Source organism: Microtus oregoni, unplaced genomic scaffold (genome assembly GCF_018167655.1).
Source record: "Microtus oregoni isolate MIOR12 unplaced genomic scaffold, Mior012 000000F_ref0000247, whole genome shotgun sequence".
NCBI lineage: Eukaryota > Metazoa > Chordata > Mammalia > Rodentia > Cricetidae > Microtus > Microtus oregoni.
The window spans coordinates 93,263,277-93,290,301 of NW_024543059.1; the positions used below are offsets into that span (position 1 = coordinate 93,263,277).

The 27,025-nt window shown below is 42.1% G+C and overlaps 1 protein-coding gene across 2 annotated transcripts in view; it reads left to right on the forward strand.

The window, feature by feature from the left end:
* The first annotated feature begins 2,728 nt into the window (after positions 1–2,728).
* The window catches only part of LOC121457994 (S-adenosylhomocysteine hydrolase-like protein 1), a 34,273-nt gene continuing 9,976 nt past the window's right edge, over positions 2,729–27,025 (forward strand). For both annotated transcript variants that reach the window (XM_041667140.1, XM_041667214.1), the window contains exons 1-5: positions 2,729–3,117; positions 22,555–22,666; positions 24,925–25,068; positions 25,893–25,993; positions 26,414–26,516. In XM_041667140.1, the coding sequence (XP_041523074.1) occupies positions 2,998–3,117; positions 22,555–22,666; positions 24,925–25,068; positions 25,893–25,993; positions 26,414–26,516 (580 nt within the window). In that variant the 5' untranslated portion in view covers positions 2,729–2,997. The remainder of the gene's footprint in view (positions 3,118–22,554; positions 22,667–24,924; positions 25,069–25,892; positions 25,994–26,413; positions 26,517–27,025) is intronic.

The following is a 27,025-nucleotide window of genomic DNA, read 5'->3' on the forward strand; positions in this document are numbered from 1 at the left end:
TTGTCCTGAGGTTGGGCCTGAGGTAGGCAAGTACTCACTGGTTCTCACGGATGTTATGTTGCCACACTCCCTGGCTGGGCAAGCATTTTGATCTCCAGCCTACACCTTGAGGTATGGCAGTCACCAATACCTTCCACAGTGGCTGGTTTTTAGGAATGCCCAGACTTTGGGCTGGAATGACCCACAGAGACCTACTGCCTCTCCAGCATCAGAGGGGTGCCCTTCCCACTGTTAGACCAAGCATCCTTGCTCATGCCCCCTAAGGCCAAATCATCAGCCTCCCTTTAAGTCAGGCACTTGGGTGAGGGGGATCACGTGCCAGTCTCCATCTTGGCCCACTCAATAAAGTTCTACTCCCTCTAGGTCTGGTCCTGCTTAGGTCACAGCACCGGCACCGGCCCTGTGAGCCTGGAGCTAAGACGATGCTCTGGCTCCTGGAGGCGGATGAGAGAGGTACTTTTCAGTCTCAGAGAAGCTCACAGCCTGGAGGCTAAAATGCACAGAGAAAGTGCAAAGCACTTGGACAACAAACATTTTTTAAAAAAATCAAATCCAAAATACAGATACACAAGTGCTTGTTAAAGATAATGTGTCTCAAGACATATATTTTTCTATTCAAGGGATTCAGAGTTTCATAGCTGATTTCTAAAGAGTCTGCAGAATCCAAGGGCTCTAATAACAGTTTAGACACCCCCCCCCAAAAAAAATAAACGGTCCTGAGTGGGCCAGGTGTGGTTTCAGGCCCCAACTCTAAGGAGAAAGGGGCCTACCTGGCCTGTGTGGATGTGCCTAGTGTTCTGATTTCATCTCTCTGCCCAATGGCCATAGGATTGTCCAAAAGAGAAGTCTGAACACTCAGAAGAGATGAGGGAATCCTAACGTTTTAAGACATGGGGTCCTTTCAGGCACTTCAGTGACCCTCTTCTAACATCCACATGGCTAAGGGTCTGAGTAGTTAGAACAGGCTTCTCAGAGGAAGAATTCAGTGGTTCCAGAAGGTATTTCACACCTTCCCCAACCCTGAACATAAACTGATATGGGGGGGGGGGATGGTGTCTTTTCAGATCACAGCCTTTTTCTTGATAGAGTTGATTCTTTAAAAACCTGGTAAAGTCAGGCATAAATGGAACAGGGTAAGAGTTCAAGCCAGCCTGGGCTTCAGCAGAGTGAACCCTTGTCACAAACAAACAAACAAACAAAGAAACAAACAACCACAACATGGTGAGGTGCTGGATATAAAAAAGTAGACATGGAGAGAAATCTAGGAGAAAGGTCCCAGGAAGACTTAATCTTAGCACAGTAGAGAAGAGTCTGGCTTCTCAGAGTCCACGGGAGAGAGGAGAAGGGTGAAGGAAAGGGACGAGAAGGGAGTCGCAGGAGGCAGCTAGATGTGTAGCGGAAGCGAGTTTTGTGGGATCTTGTGGCCATTGAGAAATCCCAAGGTGGTGAGACAGCCGAAATAACTTTTTGAAACATTTCAGAAATGTGATTGAAGACTGTTTGCCATGTGATGTAACCTCCTCTCCCCTGTGACCCACAAAACTTCACTAAAAGTTCTGCTACATGTTATAGCCTCATTTTTGTGGTTTAGGGGTGGGAGTTGGAAAGAGAATGGGCTGATGTGACAGCAAGAGGAACAGTCATGAGACTGGAACGGTGAATAAAATTTCAGATTAGGCCGCGAACTAGTTAGATTAGAGCCAGAGGTGACCATGAAAACCTAAGTACCCTCAGCAGTTCACAGAAATCCTGGGGACAACATTGTACTTTCCACAGGACATAGGAACTGGAGCCAATGTCATCTGAATGATTTGCAAAGGACAGACTATCTCAGCTGACACCAGCTTCCAAACAAGGTTTCCCTTTCCAAATGAACCAATTCTTGGAAAACATAAATGGGCCACATGCACCTCTGCCACCCGGGGCCTCACACGGGGACTGTACACAGTAGAATCCAGAAACTCTGAGAGCACCCTACAGGCTCACCGCAAGTGGAGCTGGCAGGGAGAGACTAATACCTAGAGAGAGCAGGCAGCGGGAGGGTCAATTTGGCCTGGGCTTTTTTTCCATCTGCCCTTAGTTCTCTACCCTCAGGCCCATCAACCCTATCGTAATGACCTCTTCACATCGGGAGCTGCAGCCAGAAGGTTTTGTAAACAGACAAGGCCCAGGAGGAGATAGTGATGGAGGTCATAAAGGGTTGTGTAGAAACCAGACGGCTCTCAGCTTGTTCTGCCCCCCTATGAAGTCAAAAAGCAAACACTGGCCCTTGAAATTGGGCTTCTGGTCCAAAGGGTCCAGCCATGGTGCGGGCTGCGAGTGAGTAGGCAATCCCAGGAAAGGTTCTAAGTCCTGTGGGACTCTGGCCTATGCGCCCAAGCAGCGCTCTTTTATACGGTGCCCCCTCCACCCCTCACCCCCACCTTTTTACCCCGAGATCTCCTGGGAAATTCAGTAGTCCAAGGTCGCTCAGTCCTGTGGCATCTTTACAGGGACCACATAGTAGGGCTGATGGCACCACCTGGTGGCGAACAAGCTACAACTCACCCTGTGAAGCTCATCACCCAGGAGCAGCCAAGGAGGAAGGAACAGACCTCGCAGCCCGGCCCAGCGTGGCGACGTCACCAGAGTGCGCCAATTCTCTCCGCCTCTTTCCCCACCCTCCTTGGGCCTGCCAGTACTTGACGTGGCGTCTCCGCCCTCTACCCTTACTTTGCGTGCGTGCTTGCGTGCAGCGGAGGTTGCTGCGCGGGCAGGTCGGAGCAGCGCGCTGCCGCTTCTGGTTGTTCCGTGGCCGCCGTCTCCGTCCGTCTGTCTTGGACTGCGGAGCCGACGAGGCGCGCGGGTCCCAGCCCTTCGGAAGCACAAGCAGCTCGGCGCGGGGCCTGGCGGGAAGGCGGGCGAGCGCGTGGCCGAGGGTGCCGCGCGGACGGGCGAGCGCCCGTGAGGGAAAGAGGCGGGGGCGGCGGGTTAGCCGCGGGTCGGGCCGGCCGGGGGATGTCGATGCCTGACGCGATGCCGCTGCCCGGTGTCGGGGAGGAGCTGAAACAGGCCAAGGAGATCGAGGACGCTGAGAAGTACTCCTTCATGGCCACAGTCACCAAGGCTCCCAAGAAGGTGCGAGGCTCTGGGTGGCGGCGGGGGCCCTCGCGGAAGGGGCGCGAGCAAGCCCCAGGCCCGGGCTCTGGTAGTTCGGGACTTCGGGCTAAGGGTTGGGGTGCTTAGGGACCACTGACACGATGTAAGGGGTGGCCGGTGAGCGGCCATGGGCCTATCTGGGGCCGAAGAGGCCGCTCTGACCTCGCTTTTCTTTGTCCCTCGGCCGGAGTCCTCCTGGATCTTTCTGAAGCCAGAGAGGGCCAGGCCTTGTATTTGCGGCTGACTTTTTCTGAATGGAGGGCCTTGAGGAAGAGATTGGGAGGGGATGAACGGCTCAGCCGACCCCTGTGACCTCTCTGGGTGCTGGAGCTGTGCAGGTAACTTCCCCTCTAGCGAGTGGGGAAATCAGGCAGCGCTTTTCAAGGCATCTCTTGGGGAGCGTTGGCCGTTTAACCAACAACTGCGTGATAGAGGCAAGAGGAAAAATTGTATGAACTGGCTTTTTTTTTTTTAATGCAGCTGAAGGCTTTAAAAGCAACAAAAGATTGAAAGTCAAAAATGATTTTCGCATCCCAGTCTTCCAGTTGCTTGGAAGTATGCGAGAAAGGGAAATTTAAGGGTTGGTGACAGTAGACACTGTCATGGATGCAGGTTGATCCCAGTCATGTGAATAGATCATTTAGACATCCCTCCAGAAAGAAGAAGCTTGGGTAGGTGGGAGAGGTGGGTGGTAAGCAATGATTGCTCATTCTTTACTGCAGCGAACAAGTTCCGCTTATTGTGCAATGGGTTGAGCTTCTCTTGCTCTTGGAAAAGGTGATCTATGGAGGGCTGAGTTTAACTAGCCCTCTCCGCGGTGGCATTGAGATCTCCGGAGCTTTCTGTCAAACATTACTCGACTTTACACCTTTGGCACCCAGTTAACAGTAGACCAAAGAACCTTTGCCAAGAGGTGACCTTCCTGAAGCCAGCGAAAACCAGGACAAACATTCCCCTCTTGTATAAAGTCATTTCAGAGCTAACCCTGTCCTACAGTACGTGTTGGGGCTCGGGGCTGGTATAAATTCAGTAGAGCAAGGTTTGCAGGGGTAGGCAGCCCCGGAGGTCCCTGCACCTGAAGTAGTTAAGCTGTTCTTAGTGCCTGAGAGGGCCTTTTCCCCTCCAGGAAACGAATTACTAGCCAAGTCTAGCAAAGAGAAGGCATCACTGTGTACTTTAGCTTAGTTTTCTCACAAAATTGAGATTGTTACCATTAGGGCCTTTAAAAGATTCTAGAAGATCCCTTGATCCTAAGGGATCCAGTCGACCTCGTTTTTAGTGCTCTCATTCCTCTGATTTGTTGGAGAAGTGACCTTTTGCAATGTGCACTATTTGGAATCGCAGTTAGAGTTCTTACAAGCAGAATGCTTACGCATAGTGCCTCAGATGAGTTAAGGGAAAGAATAGGGAAATCCTGATAGCCTGATCCCTCTGGCTCATCTCTTACCATTAGCCCACCTTTTGTCTAGTTACTTGAGAGTGTTTTCATTGTTCCTTTTCTTTATTTCGATGTAACTATATTCTTGCAAGCCAATACTGATAAACCAAAATCTGAACTATACATTGTAAACTAGAGGCAAGGACTCTTGATTATCGCCATGAAACCTAGCTCTGTACCTTGCACACAGCACTCAATTGTTAATTGCCAGTCTGGCTAACCAGTAACTGAAATGCTGAATGCCAGCAGCACTAAGATCCCTTTCCCTTTCTTCTTCCTGGGAGGAAGATCACAAATGAGTATTATTGTGAAGCCAAGTGCTAATGACTTTAGAGACTCCCATTAGCTAAAATAAGCAAGTCTGCCAGGAGTGTGGGAAGACCCTGTTGTAAGTTTCCATTTGCTATTATGTGTCTCCATGTTATTAGTCTCGTTCTTTGAACTTTATTGTGTGGCATTTACGTTGTACTTATATTGAAATGCATTGTGATGACTAATTACCCTTCCCTTAATGATGATAAAAGACATTATTTAGTTAATGGACCAGTTAAGGACTAGTCAAGGTCATGTAGTAAATTCAGGTAGTCTGTTTTTGGGTATATTATTCTTCCTCAGAATTGCAGCTGGATTTATGACTTAGATCACTTTTTGTACCTCTTCCATGTGATGATTATGTGACAAAGTATGGGAAAGGTGAGGGTGGGTGGGAGCTTGGCATGGTACTGGGTAGTGTGAGAAAATGGCCTCTTTCAAATGGTGTCGTCCTTCACCCATGAGGATTCCAGCTTGACTCTAAACCAAGTAACCCGTGGGTCATTCCCATTCCTGAGGCCCCACTGGAATTGAGGACATTCCTGGGTCAAAGAATATAGGTGACCCCAGTGCTTCTCAGTAAGATCAGATCCTAGTGTACTTTTTTTTTCTTGCCAGCTTTTATTTATTGTTTGCTTTGAGGTACAGCATATGTAAAAGCATATGCATCTTACTATTCAACGTTATTGATACCCAGTGTTGTATCCTTATTACAGGGCTTGTTGGTTTGATTAAGACTTGAAATAATTGGTGGTCAGGAAGCCAACTATTAGTTGGTATTCCCGTAAGTGAATAACTTGTGTGCCTCAGTTTCCTCATTTGCCTAATAAGTACCTGTTTGGAATAGATGTAACTAGAGACATTTGGAAGTTAAGATAACAACAGTAGTTTTTTAAAGTGTATTTTGTTACCTCTTTTTAAAATTTATTTATTTATTTTGGTTTTTTGAGACAAGGTTTCTCTGTAGCTTTGGAGCCTGTCCTGGAACTAGCTTTTGTAGACCAGGCTGGCCTCGAATTCACAGATACCCGCCTGCCTCTGCCTCCGGAGTGCTAGGATTAAAGGTGTGCACCACCACCACCCAGCTTAAAAATTTTTTACTACATTAATTTATGGAGGGAAGACACGTGTGCCACAGCATGTGGGGAGTCAGAGGATAATTTGCAGAAGTCTCTTTTCTCATTCACTTTGTGGGTGCCAGGGATCAAACTCACATCAGACTGGGCAGCAAATGTTTTTGCCTGCTGAGAATCTTGCTAGGCCTTTTCTCATTGGTAGCTTATAGGAGGTCATAAATACAATACAATGGGGAAGACAAAACTTCAGAAATAATGGGGAAAATTGTTAACTTTGAGTATAATTAATGAGATTGGCTACCACAAGCAACTCCGTATAAACATCCCTAAGAACGTGTCCCTCAGTAGACATGAGAAATAATGGAAGACATGTTTTCCTGACCAAGAATTATAAAGGCGGTTATCACGGGATCTCATTGGTTGTTTTGATATAGCTCACATGGTAAAACTTATTCACAGCTTACAGTGTTTTCGGGTAGTATGGTCCCGAAAGCTGACATGAGAAAGGAGTCCTTGAGTTGTAAGACGTATTGGCGGTAATTGGAATCAAATACATCTGCTACATTGTTGCAGAGACAGTAGCTGTTTTCGGACCTTCAGAAATTGACTTTGTATCAGATTGGTGTTTTCCGATAGAACAAACCCAAATCTCCAGTTTATTGATGAAATCTCCTTTGATGGATATGTTTCTCCAAATACCTCTCAGAATGTTGACCATTCTCTGAATTTCTGAAATCTGAGGAGGAAGGACACAGGATTTTGCTGAGTGGCATATTAAACTACTTTTGTGCATAGTTGTTGGTCTGGGTAAAGTGTATGTAGGGCTAGTTCATCCGGAGCCTTAAGAAGCACTGCTCAGAACAAAACGACAGAGGTAAAATCCGGGGTGCTCCTTTTTTCTTTAATTATCTGATGGTACAGTCTTCTTGCTGCTGTGTAGATTTTATACCTGTGCTCCTTAAAGTCATCAAAAAGAAATTAGATTGGTTGCCATTTCTCAGCTTTATGGTTTTTTGTTTGTCGGTTTTTGTTTTTTGAGACGGAGTTTCCCTGTGTAGTCCTGGCTGTCCTCTATAGACTCGGAGATCTGCCTGCCTCTGCCTCCTGAGTGCTGGAATTCAATCTCATCTTCATGTTATTATATTCTCTTTAAAGCAGCTGCTTTGTTAGTTGCAATCTTTGAATAGGAGTCAGGAGAATAAGATTTTTATTTTTATTTTTGAAGTCCTAGGAATCAAACCCAGGACCTTGGATATGCAAACCAAGTGCCCTGCCACAGAGCTATAGCCCCAGCCCAGAAGACTTCTTTTTTCCCTAGTTTCTCCACAGACAATGAATGGTTCCTCCTCTTACTTGGTTTGATTGCCTTAGATACACTCTAATTTCTAAATGAATTTGTTCAGAACTTTAGACATTTAACTTATAATAGGTTCATTGTTTACATCTTTGGCTGGTAAAATTATAAATATGGTTGTGTGTACACCTATAATCCTAGCATTCAAAAGGCTAAGACAAGAGGATCATAATAAGTTCAGAGCCAACATGGACTGCAAAGAAAGAGCCCGTCTTTAAAAACAAAAGCAAATAGAAAGTAAATGTGCTTTGGATCCATATGAAGTGTGTCACCTGGATCCAATGTTTCCCATTATAGTCTTGCAAATTATCTCAAAAAGATGTTTGAAACTTTAATCCCGTTAGGCATGTTAAACCCATCTGTGGGTAGCTATGAATGTGGTACAACTTGTGGTTCTCAAGTATAATCTTTGAACAAGCACTGGCTAGCAAGGGGTCCAGAAGGATTTGGTTTTCCCCTCCTTCCCTCCTCCCTCCCTCTTTCTTTCTTTCTTTCTTTTTCTTTCTTTTAATGATTCCGGGGTCTTTCCAAAGCAGAATCCTTGAATTGTATGAAACAGAAATACCTTTGAACTGTAATTTTGAGTTTTCCCACAGAAATGTGTCCCTTCGCTCCATAGCACCTACAGAACTAGGTGGGACACCCACACTTCTCTTGAGACTCAGACTAATTTGTTCTATCTGTGATCAGTTTCTCTAAAGATATAAGCTCAATGCTTTAATCTCAGGGTGCATGCAAATTACTGGTACTGTCTATCATCTCCATCTTTAGAAGGCCCTAAGGAAAACTCATTTGGACTCAGTTGTTAACATTATCTTAAAGATGTAGAAAAGAAGTTTATTTTGTATTTTCAAAATGGAAACCCTCATCTATGTTTCTAAGTCGAGAAGAGGTAACTACATACAGAATGTATAGATGGCAGAGAATTGAAACCAGTCTCAGTTTGGTCCGACTGAGGAAATGAGATTGTTCTTAACCTTGTGAGTCTTAATCTTTGAAAAATTTCATGAACTCATAATTTCTGTCCTTAGGAAAGTTCAGAGGAGCACAGAAACATGTTTGCTTCTAGAGGTTTTAATAGGGCTGCCTGGAACTTGCTCATATTATTCATAGATCCTACTTTAAATAGTCAGGCTTCTCCTCATAGTTACTTCCTTTCTTTAAAGATCGAGAATCTGCTTGGTTTTTTTTTTGTTGTTGTTGTTGTTGTTGTTTGTTTGTGTTTTTTTTTTAAGGTTTCTAACTTGTACTTTGTTCTTGTGGTTTAGAATCAAGCTGAGGCTGGTGGTATTGTTACCCTCCTCTTTGGGAGGCCTCTCACCTTCTCAAGGGACTCATTGCCTTGAGAGTGTAACTCAGAAACTTACACACAAAAGCCAACATTTCAGCAACTTTGGGAGGGAACAATCTCAGCCCTACTACTCTTCATAAGAGATCGTGCTTTTCAAACTGTGTTTAAGTCTGAGCTGATGAAATCTGATTTCTTTACATAGAGCTTTTTAAGGTCAAGGACCATGCCTTACACGTAGTGTCTGAATGTTTATTGAATCAAATACTGGGAAGGGATTGTCCCCAGGAGAAAGTGAGTTAGCTCATGTGGCACCTGACTTGCTTTCCCTGTCTTCTGGCCAGAGCTATTTCCTACTAACTTAACCTCCCTTATGAATGGATAAGGCTGCAACTAGGGACAGCAGGGAGAACCTAATTAGAATTCCCACTCACTTAGCAAAGCTCTTTTTTTTTTAAAAAAAAAATTTTTTATTGAGAAAAAGAAAAAAAAAGTTTCCGCCTCCCCCCAGCCTCCCATTTCCCTCCCCCTCCAGCAAAGCTCTTTCTAATGCCACAAATGGAAGGTCAGAGAGGAAAAAGAGAATACAGAGTACATGGCCTCCTCATTTATTAGCTTGTAGCGTGGAAACATAGCCTTAGATTTGAAATTGTTACCACTTTCAGTCTTTAGCACTGGGGACCCTCTACTCGAAGTCGAGACTGATGTCCTGGATTTGAGGGGCAGGGACTTTGGTCTAGGGAGTTGCAACTTTGAAGAATAATGAAGAGTTGAACAGTAACAGTCGGATTTGGAGTGTTTGTTAGGGCTCTGAAAGTATTAACAGCCTTGCTGACAATGCTGAGCAAATTTCCCAACCTTCTTACTCTACAAATGCTGAACCAAAGGTGAACTTGACACCCAAAAGCCTGATGTACACTTGTCTTTGAAACACACCTTTAGAATTACAGTCTTCTGGGAATGGGGCCAGTGCTGTCCTAATCATGAGCTCTGATTCTGGTTGGCATTAAATTTTGTGACATTTCTGTAAAGCATGTGACTTTGGCAAGATTTGGTGGAGAGGGAGTCTTTCAAAATTCCGTTTTGGAAGATGAAATAAGTGCTTTGTAGAGATGGCAGATATGTGCGGTTGCTCTGGTAACAGATTCAGTTTCCTGTCACTGTCCAGGTGGTTCCAGCTTCTAATTCAGTACTTGAGTTTTTAGTGCCAACATCAGTACCAGACTTCTTAGCAAGCAAGACAGGAAGATTTCCAGTTTTGGCTTGTTATGAAGAGAGTGACCCAGCTGGCTTCTCATGCTGGACTTGATGAATTGTGAATCTTAATTACACTGATCAATACAGTGGCCTTGGTAACAGCCTTGTAACTGCTGTAGAATCTGTTTGCTTCGAGGTTGTAACAGAAAGAGTCTAAGTTGGTTGGGGACATCATGTTCTCACTGTAATAAGCTGTAGGCTAAGTCCAAGGAAAAACAAATCCTGGAGGGACTGACCTCACTACACCCCTTCTCCAGTATTTCCCAGGAGGAAGCATTACTCTGGAGGTGGTTTCTAATCTTATTTGCCAGTTGAGAGTAAATGTAAGTGGGGTAAAGGAAACTTCCAGGTTATAAAGGATAGATGGAGAGCACCTGTGTTGACAGGTCCCCTGTCTGCCGGTTTGTAATTGGGAATGGATGATTGATGAAATTAATCTCAGCCCTTGAGTTATCCTATTTGGAGAATATGGAGCTCATAATTTTGCACATTCCTTTCTGATTCCATAGAGAGGGGATTAGCTGAGTACTGGTCATGATTGGAATGAGAACATATTGCCAGTTTTTACTAAACTTAAACTAAACCATATTTAAAAATCAAAAACAAAACAAAAAAGTCTCTGTCTTGATTAGATAGACTGTCATGTTCGCCTAACCTCTTAAGGATTCATCAGATGCACTGTTTGTACTGACCAGTAAGTATAGTTGGTGTTTAAAGTAGCTTCTCCAACCTGGCAGTGGTGGTGCACACCTTTAATCCCAGCACTCAGGAGACAGAGGCAGGCAGAACTCTGTGAGTTCGAGGCCAGCCTGGGCTACACAAAGAAACCCTGTCTCAAAAAGAAACAAAAAAAAAAAAAATAACTTACTGCTGCTGCTTTTCTCACATTCAGAGTAAGTCTGGAGCAGAAGTTAAGGAGCCTGTCCAAGTTACACCTGTGCTAGACACAACTACAGATATGTCCTGTAGAGTTTAGATTCCCCTGAGACTATTATTTAGGCTCCCTTAACCTTTGGAGTTTAGAGCACTCTTAGAACTGTGTACATATTCTAGGCAAAAAAAAAAAAAGAGTAAATTAAACAATTTGTATACAGGAAATTTGTCAACCTAAAGCCTATCCAAGGACCCAGGCCAAGCACCTGGAATGATTGCTTATCTAGAATTAAGGATGTGTTAGAGTCAAAGGAAGCCCTGAGCTGTGTTCTTTGGACTTTATCTCCTAAAGGTCTTCATGAAAACAGGAAGATGATTTAAAAAAGAGTGCTGGAGGGTATCTATAGAAAAAACAGGGAACACCAGGCTTCTCTAAGCCAGTACCTTTTCTTCAGTCTAAATTACTTTGGAAATACTAAGATAATTCTAACATTTTTTTTACATACTCTTACCCCTAGTTTCTAGTTGGTCAAGTCAAAATATGAGAGTTTAAACTTTCTAGTTTATATTATGAATTCCTAGACTGAAAATAATAGTATTTTAAAGATTTTGAGAAACATTTTGGTGAAATTCTGACTTAAGAAGAAAAGCACAGAAAGGAATAGTTGATTATTGAGGAGTTAGGGAAATAACTAAAGAAAGATCAAGAAGCATGTGCCAGGGAGATAGTTGATTAAACTGTGAACCATGTTACCAGCCAAAGCCATTGGGAATACTGGCTCTGGCCTTTGGCCTGAAAGAATGGCCAGGCCTGCCTCAGGATAAGTGCTGCAGGAACAGTGGTGGCTGGAACTCAGTAGGAAGACGTGTCTAGTTGAGGCTGGAGCTTTTCCTGCCTTTTCTTTGGAAGAGAAGAAATGTCCTTTACTTGAGGGGTTTTTATAGGATTCTTTTTCTTTATGGTCTTGAGAAATTTCCACGCCCAAACTCAAAGACTACCGAATAAAGGGGGTATTATCAGGGTGTTCAGAGCTAACTTTGTGTATAGACTCAGGTCCCATTAACAGAGTCTCATCTCTCCCCAGAGAAGTCAGGAGGCTCTACCCGGTACCAGTTCTAACTGCTTTCCTGTGGGAGGAAAAAAGGAAGCCTGCTGTTAACATAAGGATGTGTCGTGGTTTGCTTAGTGACGCATTAAAGCTGAGGAGATACAATTGTACACCAGTTGTCTTTCCTTACTGGCTGGAGTGGTGGCTGAACTCATGAGCATTCGTTCTGTGTTCCCCCAGAGGACAGAAATTCCATTCCTAGTGCCTAAGTCACTGCCAGTATCTCCAGCTCTAAGGGATCCAAGGCTCGCATCTGTTCATATACACAAAATAAAAATAAGTCTTTGTTTTGAATGACGGAAGGATCTTTAAGCCTCAATTTCTGGGGTCTTAAAAATCTATTTTATAAAGCTGCCGGGGGGGGGGGTACACGCCTTTAATCCCACCACTCGGGAGGCAGAAGCAGGCGGATATCTGAGTTTGAAGCCAACTTGAAAAACAACAATAACAAAAATATATTTTACAATTCTATTCAACTTGTATTAATATGTAGTTAAAACTAATACTCGATTTTATTTTTCTTCATCAACATTTTCAGCTTTTTGAAGATACAATTAGCAAAATTGTATTCAGTATAATGTGATACTTTGTTATTTGTACACATTGTCAAGAGATTACTCTGATCAAGTCAGTTTACATAACTATTTCCTCAGTTACCTTTTGTGAAACTTTCCAGAACACTGCCTCCAGGAAGTACTCCTTGAACTGTGAGTGAGACCCCATAGGGAGTTGAACAACCCTTTCACAGGGGTTGAAAGACCATCAGAAAACACAGATAATGAATTACGACTTATAGCAGTAGCAAAAGTACAGTTATGAAGTAGCAACAAAACTATTTTATGGAGCCGGGTGGTGGTGGCACATCCCTTTAATCCCAGCACTAGGGAGGCAGGCTGATCTCTGTGAGTTTGAGGCCAGCCTGGTCTACAAGAGCTAGTTCCAGGACAGGCTCCAAAGCTACAGAGAAACCCTGTCTCAAAAAAAAAAAAAACCCATATGTATATATATGGTTGGGGGCCACCACAACATGAGGAACTACAGTATTAAAGGGTCACAGCATTAGGAGGTTGAGAATCTCCCCAGAGCTCTGTTCATTTTAGACATCAGAATTGTATCTTTTAACCATTCCCTCAGCCCTTCTTCCTATGAGTTTGACTTTTTAGGATCTACATATGAGATTATTTAGGTAAATATTTAACATGCCTAGCATAGCTAGGGAACCAAAATTTATTATTCACATATGTTACTTAAAAGTAGATTATCTCAACAAAAGTAAAAGCCTTACAATAGTTTTTAGATATAGTTCTGTAGCACTGTGATATTAGGAAGTAAGAATTCGTTGGTGACAACATTTTTTATTTAACTTTACCCAAAGTGAATATAACATTTTTGGTTTTTTGAGACAGGGTCTCACTTTGTAGCTCTGGCTAGAATTTGATGTATAGTCTAGGCTGTCCTGAGACTCAAAGAGATCTGCCTGCCTTTGCTTCCCCAGTGCTAGGGTTAAAGGTCAGTGCCGCTATGCCCAGCAGTATAACTTTTATTTTGTGAAAATTTAACATTGCTAGAACTTTTTTTTAAATTTCATCTTTTTTTTTTTAATTTTATTTTTTTACTTATTATGTATACAACATTCTGCCTCCATGTATGCCCGCACGCCAGAAGAGGGCGCCAGATCTCATTACAGATGATTGTGAGCCACCATGTGGTTGTTGGAATTGAACTCAGGACCTCTGGAAGAGCAGCCAGTGCTCTTAACCTCTGAGCCATCTCTCCAGCCCCTAACATTGCTAGATCTTTCAGGCACATTTTAAGATTTAAAGTGACTTGAACTGGGTGCTTTTCGGGTAACACACTGCAGATGTAAAAGAACCTTTTCAATTTCAGGACATATTCTCTTTGTTAAATGTTAATATTTAAGAGAAAAACCACTATCCTTAGCGAGCACTAGACAGTTTTGTTTTGTTTTTTGTTTTTTGTTTTTTGTTTTTTTTTGTCTAACAGTCCTGGTTGTCCCGGAACTTGCTTTGTAGACCAGGCTGGCCATGAACTCAAGGATCCACCTTGCCTCTGCCTCCCAAGTGCTGGGAATATATAGGCATGCGCCACCCCCACCCTCTGGATATTTTTTTAAAAAGTACATTTAAGGACTGCAGAGATGGCTCTGAGGTTAAGAGCACTGGCTGTTCTTCTAGAGGTCCTGAGTTCAATTCCCAGCAACCCCATGGTGGCTCACAACCATCTGTAATGAAATCTGGTGCCCTCTTCTGGCCTGCAGGCATACATGCAGACAGACCACTGTATACATAATAAATCTTTTTAAAAACACATTTAAAATATACATCTGATGCATATTTTAAAGTATTATACCTCCTCCTGAAAATACTCAGTGAGTTTCTCAGGTGAACCCCCTTCCTATACACACACAAATCAGTAGTCAGTTTTAACAATACCAAATTGGAATCCTCCTTGTACAAAGATAGGTGGTTGTGATATAGATAGGATATTAATTAGAAAGTAGTCAGCACTGGATTGCCCATGCGCTGTCCTTCACTCCTAACAGGGAATCAGAGGAGCCTTTCTGCTTGCTCGGAGCTTAAGCCCTGCTGCTCCGCACAGTAGCATCTTAACAGCAGGGCATTAGCCACTTAGAACATCATCAAAAAGTTTTGTCTCTGTCCTTTCATTTATTTCACAATGTAGGTTCTGAATAACTGTTCACCTTCCCTAGAGCTCACAACTGCTTTGGTGTTATTCTCCACAAGCCTTCCTGCAACCAGACTTGAGTAGACTAGCCCCTAAAACAGCAGGAGGTGCTTTCCCTACCCAGTTCCAAAAGCAGGGAAGTGCTTCTGAGCTTGTGGCCTGTTGGGGATTTTTGTTTTTGTTTGTATATGTGTGAGTGAGTGTTCATGTAGAGGTCGAAGGACAGCATGCAGGAACTGGTTCTGTGCACCATGTTTGTCCAGGATTAAACTCTGTTCTCTCAGTTTTGGTGGCTGAATATATCCTGGAGTGATAGGTAACTCTTGTAAACAACTCCAGAGAAGCCACAACTGACAATCCTTCCCAGCTTTCACGATTCTTGGAGCCCCAGAAGGTGGTAGTTTCATATTAAGATTTTTATGTAAACTTGAAGGATGGAAACTAAAATCAGCCGAAGCTGATTTGTAGGGGTTTCATTATATCCTTTCAACTTGAAAACATAACCTGACTACAGGATGGATTGTGGAAAGGTGTCATTGGCTCCTTTAGAAATAATTGCTGTTGCTATGTAGTTACTGTTTAACATAGGATCCTGGAAGTCAGTGAGCTTATAGGAAGCAACTAACGGATGGCAGCTTAAAAGGGTTGTAGATCCTGCCTTGTTAGCCCAGGGTTCAAAACACCAGTTCTTTCCGACTTGACTGCCACACGTTGGTAGCTGCTCATAGTTCTGCCACTCATACACTACGTGGCAAAGACTTTCCCTTTCGTTCTACCCAATTAGACATAGTCTAGCCTTCCCAAATGCTGAGCTGACTCACAGCGTGATTCATGTACTCACAGAACAAATAAATGGATTTAAAATGTAACTGGCTTTTAAACCTCATATAAACTGTACTTCTAGACCAAGGAAGGAAATTTTTCTTTTAGATATTGCCTTGTTAGGTTACGACATCACCGAATGGTGCCAGAGAATTAATTGTTTGCTTCATATTAAATTTTCTTCCCATAGACATTTGTGTGAAGTGTACAGATAGGCCTGTTTGTAAACAATTGACAAGTTTTCTTCTTTAAAAAAAAAAAAAAAGAACATCTCCACATAACCTTGCTGTAGAATATGCCAGTTTAAGTTATGGGTACCCTTAGAATGAAGATCAACATAGAAAAAAAGGTTAAACATAGTAAGCTGGCTTGGTCTGTCCCAGGCTAGCCTGAAACTTGTGATCATCCTGCGTCAGCTGGGATCACAGACGTATGCTGCCAAAACTCTCCTCTGACCTGATTTTTAGTACATGCTCTATGAATCTAAATAAAGTGACTTCTATGATTGGGGGTCAAAAGTGCAGGATATTTTAGATTGATAGCTTTGAAAATGCAAGAGAAGAAAAATGCAAATGTAAATATGTATTTGCTGGAAGAAAGTTAACATGAAAACATACAGAAGCCACTGATAATAGCGTGGATAGAAATGAGACTCTGGATACACACATGTGCTAAGTTTGTTTATGTCTGTTTTATACGCCAATAAGATTAAATAGAAGAGGAAAGAATTGAAGCATTACGAATCTTTAGGAACACAAGTGAGCCCAACCAAAACAGCAGACCTAAGCTAATGTAGTAATTGGTTGTGCAGGCTCCCAGCAAACAGTACTTAAACTGTACATCCTTTATGAAATGTACTGTAAGGACAAAAAGAACTTCAAGGAAATCTCTGTGCCTTTGTGTTTATGTTTGTGTGCACTGTGGCACAAGTGTAGAAGTCATTGGATAGCCACAGGTGTTGGTCCTCATTTTCCACCGTGCTTGAGACAATGGTATTTGTTCACTGCTGCATGGCCTGTGAGCTTCCCCTATCCCTTACTCACATAGAGGTGAGAAGAATGAGCTCCCTAATAATCCACTATGCTCTACGGCATATGAGTACCCCACCCCCACGTGTACCTCTTACACAACAGAAGTAAATAAAATGTTCTTAAATTTGCAGACTTACTATTAATATTCTTTTGGGTGTTTTTTGTTGTTGTTGTTGTTTGGGTTTTTTGTTTTGTTTTTTTGAGACAAGGTCTCACTCTTGTAGCTCTGGCTATTCTGGAACTCACTATGTAGACCAGGCTGAAATGCACAGGATCCATCTGCCTCAGTCTCCCAAGTGCTGAAATTAAAGATGTGTGTCACTACACCCGGCTTATTATTCTTAAGTTTTGTAATGACATTGATATTTGGTAGGAGAGTGTCTTTATTCTTTATTCTTGAATGAATTCCAAAGAAATTCCAAAAAACTGGAATTTTTATGTTTGTAAGTTTTTTTTGTTTTGACTTCAGTATATGAAAATATGCATGTGTGTGTATATGTATGTATGTATATACCACATGAAAAATTTAAAGATCCATTCTAGGTCAAAGGTATTAAAATATTTATTATACTGTTTGTTTGACCTTTTTTTCTGAGTTAAAACTGGTAAGAAATTTGGGGAAATAAGTAAAAGACACAGCAGTGGTGCTGGGAGAGGTGAGTGAACAGAGCCTAAGGACTAGGTATGCTCTAAGGACCCAGGGTTCTGATTTTTCCTTAATGAGATGCCAGCAGTTGCGGGTGAGGAGAGGGTAGGCTAGCATGATATAAGGGTAAGGCAATTAGGCATTAGCAGATTAAGTAGAGAAGGGAACTTGGTTTTTTACATACATAATGTGTTTTACATTATGTTGTAAATTGTTGGGGTTTTTTTTAGAAGATTAGGAAGCCTGTCCCTGTGTTACTTAACATGTTCAAAAAAAAAATCAACTTGCTAATTTTACCTCTAGTTGGCAATTCCTTGGTTGACTGCAGCCCTAGGGAGATAGTCAAGGCCAGTGAAGAGTTGTCTCTTGAAGGAAAGGGGTAGTGGCCGATGGTGAAACCACTTGTGCTATGAGAATTTTTCCAGCGTTGTCTCTTATGATTTCAGTGACTTGGCTGTATGGCCTTGATATTACCTCCTTCTTCCTCACCCCAACCAGCCTTGATGGCATCACATTGAGTTCCTTGAAGGGGATATTTTGTCTGGCTGTGGAATTGGATTCTAGTAGCGTGTGTTACTGGTGACTGCTCAGACCCCGAAGGGTAAGTGGAAGATATGTGTTGTGATTAGTCAGCCTGCCCACCCACCCCTTCCCAGAAACTCAGACCCCATCTGGAAAGACTGAGAGCTTAAATTTGAGACAGAAGGAAAACAGGGAATAGCCAAAAACCTGCTGAGTCTCAGAAAACTGATTTCTGCACTAGGAAATGAAAGAAGAAGCTGTCTGTATCCCAAAGGTGATGTCTTTTAGATCCTTATTCTCTGGTGGATGTGTTTGAGGACAGGGCATTGGAAAGAAAAGATCCTTCATAAGGAAACCACTTTTATCTAATTGAGCTAGACTTGGGTATTTTTTTGTTTCACAATATTGGTGTTCATTGTTGTTGCTTCTAAAATGGGAATCAGACTGATCTCTGCTTAAAAGTCAAGAAAAGGTACTGCTTCTGTCTGGGCTGACTATCATGACTTTTTTTTTCTTTGAGAAGGGAGTGGCTGGGAGTAGATTAGAATTAGCAGGAAGACATGTGGAAAAGGGATTAGAAAAGGTGTAGGAGTTTTAGAACGTGTTTTAATGCACATCTTAGTAATTACCTTGTTAAATTTTCTAGTTTCTGATAGTCTATTTGACTCAGTGGTGTTACCTAAGAAAATTGTTACTCATAACTTCAAAAGCAGCAAAATTCTGTGCACAATATGCCAGGGAAGGCAATGGGATAGAGTGTATATATTTTTAAATGTCTCAGAACCAGAAAAGGATACTGACCTCTGAAGTCATCTCAGTATTAAGAAAGACTGGTCCTTCCATGTACATCTCAGGTATGTAACAAGTAGACTTCAGTCTTTGTGTGTTACAGTAGCCGGCATGTCCTAGAGGAGGAGTGAAAGTTCGTGACAAAGCCGTCTCCTCATTACATGGGCAGCCAGAGCCAGACACAGATTTTAGCAGCCCTTGTTTCTTACATAGATCTCTCCTCAGGTGACATGGGTATTTAGTGGCAAGTGAATATGTTGACTAAAAGAATATAATGCACGGGGGCTGGAGAGATGGCTCAGAGGTTAAGAGCATTGCCTGCTCTTCCAGGGGTCCTGAGTTCAATTCCCAACAACCACATGGTGGCTCACAACCATCTGTAATGGGGTCTGATGCCTTCTTCTGGCCTTCAGGCATATACACAGACAGAATATTGTATACATAATAAATAATAAATGAATGAATGAATAAATATTTTAAAAAAAGAAAATAATGCACTATATATATTGTCCTGCTAGTTGTCACTTAGCCATAGGGTTATAGTAGGGTTCTGGTAGTTCTTAATTTCTTCTAATTCAGCAGAGAGAAGGAAAAATGGAATAAGGTATGGTAAGGAGAAAGGGTAACTGAGCTATGCTTATGAGTGTGTAGGCCATACATTTTCAAAATTAAATTCAACTTCTGATGGTAAAAATTATTAAGATCAGTTAAGCAATTACAGTTATTTTTTTCTTGAGGTTTATAACTTTTGGGGTTGCCTGTGTTCCCTTTGTCTTGGGTAAGTTCTCTACCATTCTCGTAGCTTACTGTCACCACACCCACCTCTACATGAATATGTAAAGTAGCTGTTCCTAAATGAGCCTCAGTACTAGAAAGAAGTCAGACAACCATCATATCAACCATCATAAGTAATGCTTTAAAATAGTACACTGTACTGACGTAATGTTTAATTGGGTTTAAGACACAGCAAGTAGACATCTGTATCTGGATGTGTTATTTGGAGACTGGGTCTGTCTAGCCTAGCATTTCTCAGATGTGCGGTTAGCATAAGAGGGGACTCTGCTCGCACTTTCTCTGTTTTTCCTTCTTCCCTTCCTATGCTGACTATTGCATGTTTGATTTGGTGTTTCTTTAGATTTGAAGAAAAAAAAAGTAATACAGACAGGCAGTGGTGGTGGACCTTTAATCCCAGTGCTTGGGAGGCAGAGGCAGGTAGATCACTGTGAGTTCAAGGCCAGCCTGGTCTACAAGAGCTAGTTCCAGGACAGGCTCTAAGGCTACGGAGAAACCCTGTCTTGAAAAGCAAAAAAATAAAAAAATAAAAAAAAAAGAAGAAGAAGAAGAGATACAAACCACACTTTTGCAGTTGTCTTTGTTTTACCTTTTATCCAAAATACCATATTTTTTTTTCACTTAAATACACTGAATCTAGCCCAAACAGAAAGCTGCTATTAGATCCAATTTTGCTAGAAACTATGACATCCAGAAATTGTTTTTGGCACCAGTATCCTTATTTACAGCATAAAGGTGAACAGCATGCAAGGATACTTTCCACTGAGTGGGAAACATCTGATAGCTGGTAAGAACCTAAAGAGTTAGACTCCTGGATGAAACTGGCAGAGCCACAGCATTCTTTAGAGCTGCTGTGAGGCAGTCTCTGCAGCTTGTAGTTCAGAGGGCATGTGTCTGCTGGGTACCTTATGGACAGCTATCCACACTACTTCAAATGTGGACCATATCCATTATTTGAGAGGTGGCATGTTAGGAGCACTGTTTGCCACAGTCTAATATTTTTAGATGGGAAAGATCTTGCTAAGCTTTAGGCTGCTGATAAGCTTTATTAATAATAACTACAAGGAGAGATTATGTCTATTAATTCAGTTCTTAGGTTGCTGAAGAAATATTTCTAGCTTTCTACAACTGCTTCTCTTTATTTTTTTTATCTAAAAATCTGCAAGTGTTACTGAAGTTTCCTCCCCCACCTCACCACCATGTGGGTGGTATCTGGAAACCTGCCCAGAACCTTTTGAAAAAAAGATGAACAGGAGAGAGAATCTTAACAGCCTGGAGCAGAGAGCACTTCCGAACAGGCTGCCCATGCCAGCAACAGGGAGACTGCTTTAGGAAGTGCTGTCTCTGGAATCTGTTAAGACCACTGATGGGCTCTTGGCGGTACTTTTTTCAGAGTAACTGCCTATTAGGTTGAAATTCATTACTTGGTCAACTTTCCTTGACTTGCATCTTGCTGACTGGAGAAGTCATGTGAACATGTAATTGAAAATTCTACTTAGAAGGCAAATGCTGACTTGTGGCCATCTCAGTGAGTGGAGGGTTTACTTTTTTGTTTGTTTTTCTTCTTGAAAAGCAGTTGTACATTTGATATTTAAGGTTTTTAAAATTAAGGTTTTAACACAAAAGTAAGAAATGTCTTGGGCTGCATGAAGATACTTGTTAACCATATTCTGGTATAATATCTGTGGCTCAGCTTGATTTGTGATTGTCGTTTATCTTTTTTTATTTTATTTTTTATTATATATACAGTATTCTGTCTGTGTGTATGTCTGCAGGCCAGAAGAGGGCACCAGACCTCATTACAGATGGTTGTGAGCCACCATGTGGTTGCTGGGAATTGAACTCAGGACCTTTGGAAGAGCAGGCAATGCTCTTAACCGCTGAGCCATCTCTCCAGCCCCCTGTCGTTTTTCTTAAAAGCTTAATTTGATATTACACAAGAAAGGTGTTTTAACGATTCACTCATTTTGCAGATGTTTATTAAATGCCTTCCTGCATGTTTGCCTTGCTTCTTTAAACCTTCAGTGTCTGTTTTTAGGGTTAACAAAACAGGCTGTGGACTCTCTCCCTTCCTTGTGTCAGAGTTGCCTAAAGAAAACACTTCCCCAGTTAGATATTGAACCAAGATGAGTTCTAAACAAATACTCCCAGGTTTTTGTCTCTTGCCTGCTGTTTGATTCTGTTCTCTGCATTCGTTTTTGGTGGGAACCATGCTAGTTAGAAAGTTGAAAACAACCCAGTGTCCCTTTGTTTGCTCCTTTGTGACTGTAGAGACCTACCAGTTCGGTTTTTTTGGTTTTTTTTTTTTTTCATTTGATCATATTAACTGCTTGTGCCAAGGTCTCAGACCAAAGCTTGGTTCTTATACTGCAGTCTGGTACTACCCCAGCAGAGGATGGATGTTTCAGAAGAGGAAGTTGTGCAGCTGTAATCAATGTAGCTCTTAATCTTCTAAATTTATTATTTTGTGTATATGACTGTTTTGCATGTATGTGCACGAGGTGAGTTCAGTGCCTTCAGAGGCCAAAAGGGAGTCGGATCGCCTTAGGTGAAGTTGTTAGTTGTCATGTGGGTGCTGTGAATCAGAGGATGCCAGGTCCTTCAAAAGAGCAATCAGGGCTTTGACTACCGAGTCATGGATCTACTTCCTGGTTTGTTTATATTGTGTAGCAAAGATATGTTAAATTTTTTCTGGGTCTAGAAAACTCTGGCAATACTACATTGGTTTTATGGAATACAGATGCATAGCTGGACTGTGATATTAACACTGTAATATGTTTTGCCATTGCTAAGTATTCTATCCAAAAGCTACGCCACTGCCAAATTCAGAAGAAGAATATGCTAGAAGAGACTTAGAGCAAAAAACAGATATGAGATTATATTTGTTTTCTGATAGAATTGGGAGAAAGGGTAAAGAGTTTAGTGTTGAAGATTATATAAAAGGGAAGGAAGAAAATTTGGTAAAATTGTACAGTTACTAAAATAAATTGGCTTTCAGAATTACCCTCCTCCCCTGCCAATCCAAGTCTTACTGAAATGATTGGGAAGCAACCGTAGCTGGTCTTTAAAAGAGGGTCAGCGAGCCTCCTCCTTCCTGATGAGAATTGCTGGCATAGTAGGAACTACATGATAATGTTGACTTCGGGGGAAGTTTGTGTATGGCCTTGGAAAATGAAATACATTGGACCAACAAGATGACTCGGGATAAAGATGCCTGCCACCAAGCTTGACAACTTAAGTTCCATCCCTAGGGCCCACATGCTAGAAGGAGAGAACTGACTCCCACAGTTTGTCCTCTGGCTCCAGGTGTGTGCTCATGTGCACACACACTCATGATAAATAAAACCCATAGTATTTCCTTGTACTAAGTTTTCAGCTTTTTATCTTTTTAACTCTTTTAGCAAATCCAGTTTGCTGATGACATGCAGGAGTTCACCAAATTCCCTACTAAGACTGGCCGGAGGTCTTTGTCCCGTTCCATCTCCCAGTCCTCCACAGACAGCTACAGTTCAGGTAGGTGTGAACTTCATGTCCTCTCTGTCTCCCCTGATCACTGCCTAGTGCTCTTCACTTGTCTAGACTGGAAATCCGTCCCAGCAAGACTTGTAGCGAAGATGCTTTTGTTGAGGCTCTCTTTTCCAGGCTGTTTCTGTGTGGTCTGTGAGCATTGCCCATTGGTGGTATTGGGAAGTCGCTATGTCCTCTTTACTAAGGGTAGAATCAGGAGTATTTTGGCTTTCAGAACTGGCATTTAAAAAGAAATATACTTTTAAACATAAGTTCTTTGTATAAAATACTCCCTTCCACCTGTGTTTTTCTCTTTGTCACTAAGACTGCTTGAATTATGACAACTGGTGTTTTGTCTCCTTTATTTACAAGATTACCCTTTATATTGGCTGTGTCTTCCCCTATTAACGTCTGGAATGGGAAGATATAAAGTATTATAACGTGGCTCCAGCAGCTTCCTCTCCTCCTTCTTAGCCATCTATAGAAAGTGTTTGTTCTAATTAAATTGTGCCTGTCTCAGTCGCAGAGAAGGTATTAGAGAGTAACTGGAGAGACTGGGGAGATGGCTCAGTGTAGGACTTACTAAGCACGCATGAGAACCTAAGTTCAATCCTCAGCACCCACCTAAAAAGCCAGGTATGGTGATGCATTCTTGTAGTTCCTGTACTAGGAAGACAAGAAGATTCCTAGAGTTCACTGACTGGCCAACTGCCTGTCCTAACCTAAATCATTAAGCTCCAGTTCTCAGTGAGGAAGCCTATGTCCCAAGAAAAAAAAAAGAAAGAAAAAAAAGGTGAATGGTACCCAGAGTGAACCAACTGAGACTGGGATGACTTCTCTGGACTCACACACATTCACAGAAGCTTTTGAATCATAGAAAATAGTAGGAGGAAACATTAGAGGCATCTATACCACTCCTTCATCATTCAACAGAAGAAACAGTTAAAAGATTAAGAGGTTCGTCCAAAGTCCAGATTGCTATTAAAGTTAATGAAGGATTTGTTTAGAACGCCCTTCATTGTCTCTTAATAATATTGTTTGCATTGTATTATTAACTTTAAGGGCTGGATGAGAGGTTTAAGAAATGTAAAAAAACAATTATCAAAGAAAATGTTATCTCTTTCCTATGCCACTGATAACCCATCCAATATAGGCAGGACAGGTAAGCAAGAACAAATATAGGTGTACAGGATAAACTGAAATAAATGATTGTTATGGATTCTGTGGGGGCTAAAACATGCAAGAAACAATCCCAAATACAATGCTATCATAAATAAAAAGGTATCTTGAAGTGACAAACTAAATTAGTGTGATAAGCAGAGCGGTTGCAGGTAACAGACAAGGAAATTTTATGTGGAAAACTGAGTTTTGGAAGGAAAGAAGAAGTAGAATGCATGAAATCTTCAAAGGTCTTGATGGTCATCTTACAGAAACCCTTAGAACATTTTTTAAAGCTTAGTAACAGCTGAATTGTTAGAGTGGGGAAAATGGCCTGTGGTAGTGTTTGTGTGTTGCCTGGGCTTCTGTCCCTTTGGAGGACATATCTGGAAGTCAGTAAGAGAGCCTCAGTCCAGTAGCCAGAATGCTGACCAGGAAAACGTTCAGTTCAGAGAGAAGACATGACTGCAGAGGTGACGAGTGACTGTGGCCCTATTGCACAGCTGAGGATGGACGCAAATCTTAGGTGAAGCTTTTATGTCAGACTTATCTTCTTGACAGACTTTTTCCTCAAAGCTGTCAGAAAGATCTGCTTGTTTTCTGTCCTTTCTGTATTCCTGGAGCACAGCCTGGTATAAAATCCCTTGAGAATTGCTTTCATCTTATCAGTCATTCTCAGGAGCAGCACCTGGAAACTTATTGGAAATGCTGTCTCTTGAGTACCTCCCGAAACCTACCAAATGGAAACTTTGGCCAGGGAACAAGTGTAAGTGTGAGAACTCGTGATCTCTAGAAAGAGCATTTCTTATTCCTGTTACTCCATCTTTTTCAGGATCTGGTTACAGTCCTGATGGGCCAAGTTACTGTTATGTACAGGATTAGACCCTTGTGGCGCAGTGTCGTTAGAGAGGGAGAAGGAGCTGCAGTGCTGGGAGATGTAGCTTTATTCACACCAGCTGTTAGAGCCTAGAGGAGCAAAACTGATGGTGTCAAAGGGACCTGCAATTAAAATTGTTCTCTTCACTTAAATGAGAGTCCCTAGGGGACTGCACTCAGTGGAATTTGAACCAATGAGATTTTTCTCTCTATTTCTTGGCTGGCTCTAGCTGCATCCTACACAGATAGTTCAGATGATGAGGTTTCCCCCCGAGAGAAGCAGCAAACCAACTCGAAGGGCAGCAGCAATTTCTGTGTGAAGAACATCAAGCAGGCAGAGTTTGGACGTCGGGAGATTGAGATTGCAGAGCAAGGTAAAGAGGGGAGTGAGTGGCGGACCAGAAGCCCCTTTGCACTCCTTACCAAGACCTGGGCAAGTGCAGTGTCCTGGAAAGGACAGTTTCTTGCTTTGGATAAACACTTCTCCCTGTATGGAAACTAAGCCTTAGGATGCTTACATTTGTTTTCCTTTTCCCAGTGCGTGCTAATTACAGAGTGGTTTCTGTTTTCCTCGTCATGCCACCATATTCACAGGTCAACAGTGCGTAGTCAGCAAGTGTCGGATCACAATATAGTGGTTAGTTGTGTGGGATATTTTTGTAGCTGTCAAGACCAGAGTGCCACATTCCCCAGAAGTAGCTGATGTGGCAGGGCTCTAAGCTAAGGTTGAGGCAGCCTGGGGCTCCTTAAGTCCTAGGCACCCTCTACTGGAACAAAGTAAAGGTGACTGATAATCAGCTGAATCTTGGTTTCTCTATTCCACTACTGTACTCCAGGGGTCTCTGCTCTTCTGGTTTTTTTTTTTTTTGTTTGTTTCATTTTGAAGGTATGTTCATTACTGCAAGAATCTTCCCCTGAAGTCAAAGTCATTCCTCCTGGTTTGATGAGGATGTACATAAATCTGTCTATAACTACTTCCCTCTCTTCTGGGGAGACTCACTGTCTACTTTGGCCAGTTTTGAAAGTTTAATTCATTCTCTTCTCAGTCCTTGTATATATAAAGCAGAAACAACATTGTAACTCTCCAATTCTCATCAGGGAAATATACTTGGCATGTTCTACCCCATCTGCTGTGGCTGGGCAGGATCAAATGGTATTGGTAGTGTGGACCTTGCTCAGATCCTTTGTTCTTCCACAGACATGTCTGCTCTGATTTCACTCAGGAAACGTGCTCAGGGAGAGAAGCCTTTGGCTGGTGCTAAAATAGTAGGCTGTACACACATCACGGCCCAGACAGCGGTAAGTTTGTTGGAAGAAAACAGAGGACTTGTAATATAAGAGGAAGAAAACATTTTTTTAATTAAAAATAATCATGCCTTTCCTACCTAGCGAATCCAAGTGCTATTAGATAGATTGGGACCTCCCTGTCCAACCATGGAGCATGCTTTACTTTTGTTCATATACTAAACCCATTTTTAGCACACCTGATGGAGGAGGTTGTAAAATGATTGTTATAAAAATGCTCAAGGACTTTTAGGAATATGTCTTTCAGATATAGTTAAGTAACAGTGTGCCACACAGCTGAATTGAACTTTGGTGTAACTCTCCAGGGTAGGGCCAACTGCTGTGAAGGTATAGATATTGTGTTCTTGCTGAGATTTGTCCCCTGCTCCTGGAGAGCCCACTCTTCTCACCCTGTCTTTCTGTTCATTCATACAGGTATTGATTGAGACACTCTGTGCCCTGGGGGCCCAGTGCCGCTGGTCTGCTTGCAACATCTATTCAACTCAGAATGAAGTAGCTGCAGCACTGGCTGAAGCTGGTAAGTTCCCACTTTTTTACCAGCTTTGCTTCAGGTAATTAAAAATTACCATTATACCGTGTATTCTGGGAACTATAAACTTGAGCAGTCTTAAAACAACAGAGCTGAAGATGAAGCTCCAAGATGGAGTGTTTCCCTGACATGCGGCACAACAGTAAATTCCATCCCAACGCCACCAGAGGGGTGGAGAGAACAGGAAGAAATTTACGCTAAAATCAAGGTATACTTAAAAAAAAAAGGAAATGCCCAATTCTAAGGTCAAATGGATTAAACTGGATTCTGCTGATCTCCTCAAAAGTTTTATCAGTCTTGGCAGAATACTATGAACAGGGTCTTTTATATTGATAGTTAATTGCTTATTTGGTACTCATTAGTGCACTAAAATGTTTGTGCTGATGAGTTTAATTAATTTAAATAAATTTTTATTGTTAGAACATTCAGAAGCCCAACCGCGTGGAGTTTGTCTGAGGACCTGCCACCACCACCTTAAGATCTTCAGAAACTCACAC